At 37.9% G+C, this 4822-nt stretch overlaps 1 protein-coding gene across 1 annotated transcript; it reads right to left on the bottom strand.

Annotated features, from left to right (window-relative positions):
- Positions 1-1374: 1374 nt before the first annotated feature.
- LOC101681266 (olfactory receptor 8K3-like) lies at positions 1375-2358 on the bottom strand. The gene has a single exon (XM_004781680.2). The coding sequence runs from the start codon at positions 2314-2316 to the stop codon at positions 1375-1377; it is 942 nt and encodes a 313-aa protein (XP_004781737.2). The 5' UTR covers positions 2317-2358.
- Positions 2359-4822: the final 2464 nt, after the last annotated feature.

The raw sequence follows: 4822 nt of genomic DNA, 5'->3' as shown, positions 1-4822 counted from the left end.
CTTGATATGCCAATGTTTTCTTAGTTGCTATAGCTTTGTGACAGATCATGAAATCTAGTGGTGTAACTTCTGCAGATTTATTCTTTCTCCAAGACTGTCTTTAACTTTTAGGCAATTTGCCTTTCCTAATAAATTTTAGAATCAGCTTCCATCTTTCTATAAGGTAGAAGAAAAGACAAAGAAGGACGGAAGGAAGAATTATTTACAAAAAGTTAAAATAGTTTCAAAATTAATTTCTAAAAATGATCTAGCTTTGTTAAAGGAATTGATATCTGTTTTAGAATATGTCTGAGTTCTTTCTTCTCCTAAGATATTCTGAATCCTTTGCCAAAGCATTTGTATAACATGTGCCACATTTATGTCTTCCTCAATATCAACAATGTTTTAGTTTCTAGCAAGGAAATCATGCAAATCCTTCATTACAATTTATTCTAGGTATTATGCAGTTTTTAATTCCAGTATAATAGCTGGTTTAAAATTATATTTTTACCTGTTTTTTTCTAACATCTAGGAAAAAAAAAACACTTAATCTTTCATATGCTGAACTTACCTGCACCAAACTTACAAACTTCACTTATTAATTCTAATGTTACAGCATGAAGAGTTGTTTTAAAATTTTAATATACAGATTACGCTTTCTGAAAATAATCACACTTCTATTTCTGCCTTCCTAAGTATATACAGGTATACAAATTAACACATAACAAATCTGAGATGCCAACACAACAAGGGGATAAAATTAAAGTATCATTAAGGCAGATATTGTTGATTATTTATTGATGTGTATATTCCCTCCACAAAATTATAAATGCCATCTTCCTTATGCCATATGCCAGGGGGATGGGCATATTTACTTAATATTAAATGAAAGACACAAAAACGCCTTTTAAAAAAGATTAAGCTGAGATGTATTTTTTTAAGCCTTTATTTATTTATTTGATAGACAGAGATCACAAGAAGGCAGAGAGGCAGGCAGAGAGAGGAGGAAGCAAGCTCCCCGCTGAGCAGAGAGCCTGATGTGGACCTTGATTCCAGGACCCTGGGATCATGACCTGAGCCGAAGGCAGAGGCTTTAGTCCACTGAGCCACCCAAGTGTCCCTAAACTGAGATGTATTTTAAACAAAACAAAAGTTGTCTTTGATCATCACCCAAGTACTTTGCAATGTGAGAATCGTGGTCTGTATACCAGACTGAAACCAAAGTTGGTAACAAAAGGATGATCACTACTGAAAAATCTAGAAGTTGAAAACAGGAAAAAAAAATTATTTCTTATTTTCTATGACTTTTACACATTACTGCTTCCTAAACCCTGTGACATGAACTAAACAGTAGTCTCTAACCTAATTTATTATATACATTGTTTATTTTGAACTCTACATAGGCAGTGCATGCCAATTTTTCCATATCCTATGGAGGGCACCTTTAACTTCTTTGTTCCTCAAGCTGTAGATCATAGGATTCAGCATAGGTATAATCAAAGTGTAAAATACAGAGACAATTTTATCAGTATCAAAGGAATGATTGATTTGAGGCTGCAAATACATGAAGAATAGAGTGGTGTATAATACAAGGACCACTGTCAGGTGAGATCCACAGGTGGAGAAGGTTTTGTGCCTGCCCTCTGCAGAGTTCATCCTAAGGATGGCCATAAGAATTAGGATGTAAGACACCAGCACCACCAGAAGGGATGAAACCAAATTAAATGCTGAAAAGATCAGTATTATCAACTCAATATCACGTGAGCTTGAGCATAGCAAAGTTAACAAGGGAAGACTATCACAGTAAAAATGTCTAATGACATTATGGCCACAGAAGGATGACATAAAAATTTTTTTGGTGATTATCACAGAAAGAAAAGCACTGTAGACATAAGGGATGACTACCAGCACCCAGCACACCCTTTGTGATATAACAATCGTGTAAAGCAGAGGGTTACAGATAGCCACATAGCGGTCATAGGCCATTGCAGACAGAATGAAAAATTCACTGATGATGAACAAGAGGAAGAAAGCCAGCTGTGTAGCACACCAGTTATAGGGGATTGTATTTTGATTAGCTACAAAATTTACTAACATTTTGGGTCCCACAGCAGTTGAATAACCAAGATCAATGAAAGCCAGGTGTCTAAGGAAGAAGTACATGGGTGTTTGAAGCCTGGAGTCCATCTTGGTAAGGATGATCACGCCCAGGTTGCCCACCACTGAGACTGTGTAGATGATGAGGAAGAGCCCAAAGAAGGGAGCCTGCAGCTCCGGAAGGTCTGTGATTCCCATTAGGATGAATTCTGTTAGCACTGTTAGATTTTGTTTGTTCATCCAGGCTGTTAAGGAGAATTGCTGTGGGAACAACCATCACAAGAGTCACTGGGTTTCAGGAGACAACATCTGTTGACATTTTAGGAGGCAAAGCCATTGTGGGTAAGATAAACCTAATTTTTTAGATGGGTTAATTTAAAATAAGACTCACCTCCATCATTAAACCTGGAACCAAATTTAGAAAGTATTACAACCCCGGGGTAGGAGTCAAGATGGCAGAGATGTAGCAGGCTGAAACGACATCAGGTAGTAGGAGATCAGCTAGATAGCTTATCAAATCATTGCAAACATCTACAAATCCAACATGAGATGGAAGAGAAGAAGAGCAGAAATTCTAGAAACAGAAAATCGACCACTTTCTGAAAGGTAGCACTGGCGGAGAAGTGAATCCAAAGTGACAGGAAGATAGACCGTAGGAGGTGGGGCCAGATCCCAGCAAGTGGTGGAGCAATGGAGCACTAAATCAGGATTTTTAAAAGTCTGCTCCACTAAGGCACATCGCTCCAGAGGCTAAACGAGAGTAAAGCCCACATGGTGTCAGTGTGGCCCCAGGTCCCACAGGGTCACAGAAGGATCAGGGGTGTCTAAGTGTCACAGAGCTTGCAGGTATTAGAGCGGGGAAGCTGGCTACAGAGACAGAGCTGGGTGAGCTCTCAGCTCGGGGTTACCTTGAACCGGTCTCAGGCTGGGTGAGCTTGAGCGCAGCCAGAGGTCAGGGAGATGGTTGTGATTGAGCGCTTTTCTCTGAGGGTGCACTGAGGAGTGGAGACCTGAGCTCTCAGCTCCTCCAGGCCAGAGATTGGGAGGCCGCCATTTTCATTTCTGTCCTCCAGAACTCTAAGGAAAACATTCAGGGAACAAAAGCTCCCAAAAGTGAACCCGAGTGGAGTACTTAGCCTGGCCCCTGGTAAGGGTGGTGCAATTCCGCCTCAGGCAAAGACACTTGAGATTCATTACACTAGTCCCCTCCCCAAGAAGATCAACAAGAAATCCAGCCAGGACCAAGTTCACTTACCAAGGAGAACAGCAGAATTCCAGAGAAGAAAGCAAAGCATGGAACTCATGGCTTTCTCCCCATGATGCTTTAGTCTTGTTGTTAATTTAATGTATTTTTTTAATTTTATTTTTTTTCTTCTGCTAATTTTTTTAACTTTAACCTTTTCTTTTTTAATGTTTTTTAACTAGTTTATCTTAACAATACCTTTCATAAAAAATAATAATAATCTTTTTTGAACCTTCATTATTATAGTCATATTTTATCCTCCATTGTATCTAACTTTATTTTTTGTATACACATAGGGTTTTTTCTTCTAAAAAATTTGGGGTACAAATTCTTCTAATAGATCAAAATACACCTTAAATCTAGCTCTGGGCTTGTTCTAGTCTCCAAACCAAGTAAATTCTTTCCACTTTCTTTTTCTTTATTCTCCCAACCAACTTACTTTATCAACTCCTTCTTTAGAAATTAAAAAATTTTTTTTTCATCTTTATAGGCATATTCCATCCCTTCATTGTGTTTGTCCTTATATGTGTTTCTCATTCTTTAAATTTTGGGAGGTGCTTTCTTCCAAGACACCAAAATACTCCCAAAATTAAGTTGGTGGCCCTGTTCTAGTCACCAGTCTAATATATATATATATTTTTTCTTTTTTATATTTTTTCTTTATTTGTTTTCTTTTTTAAAATTTTTTTTCCTGAACTTCTTTTTATCCCCTTTCTCTCCCCCACAATTTGTGGTCTCTTCTGATTTGGCTAAAGTGCATTTTCCTGGGGTCCTTGACACCCTTTTAGTATTTTATTTGCTCCTTTATATATTCTTATCTGGACAAAATGACAAGGTAGAAACACTCACCGCCAAAAAAAGAATAAGAGGCAGTACCGAAGGCTAGGGACCTAATCAATACAGACATTGGTAATATGTCAGATCTAGAGCTCAGAATGACAATTCTCAATGTTCTAGCTGACCTCGAAAAAGGCATGGAAGATATAAAAGAAACCATCTCTGGAGAGATAAAAGCTCTTTCTGGAGAAATAAAAGAACTAAAATCGAACCAAATTGAAATTTAAAAAGCTATTAATGAGGTGCAATAAAAAATGGAGGCTCTTACTGCTAGGATAAATGAGGCAGAAGAAAGAATTAGTGATATAGAAGACCAAATGACAGAGAATAAAGCAGCTGAGCAAAAGAGAGACAAACAGCTACTGGACCACGAGGGGAGAATTTGAGAGATAAGTGACACCATAAGATGAAACAACATTAGAATAATTGGGATTCCAGAAGAAGAAGAAAGAGAGAGGGAGGAAGAAGGTATATTGGAGAGAATTACTATAGAGAATTTCCTTAATACGGCAAAGGGAACAAGCATCAAAATCCAGGAGAGAACCAGGTGCAGAGAACCCCACTTAAAATCAACAAGAATAGGTCCACACTCCGTCACCTAATAGTAAAGTTTGCAAATCTTAGTGACAAAGAGAAAATCCTGAAAGCAGCCTGAGAAAAGAAGCC

The sequence above is a fragment of the Mustela putorius genome, unplaced genomic scaffold (assembly GCF_011764305.1).
Source record: "Mustela putorius furo isolate JIRA1106 unplaced genomic scaffold, ASM1176430v1.1 tig00000127_pilon_pilon_pilon, whole genome shotgun sequence".
Classification (NCBI taxonomy): Eukaryota; Metazoa; Chordata; class Mammalia; order Carnivora; family Mustelidae; genus Mustela; species Mustela putorius.
Note: the sequence above shows the minus strand (reverse complement) of the source record. Positions and strands in the feature narration are given on the sequence as shown.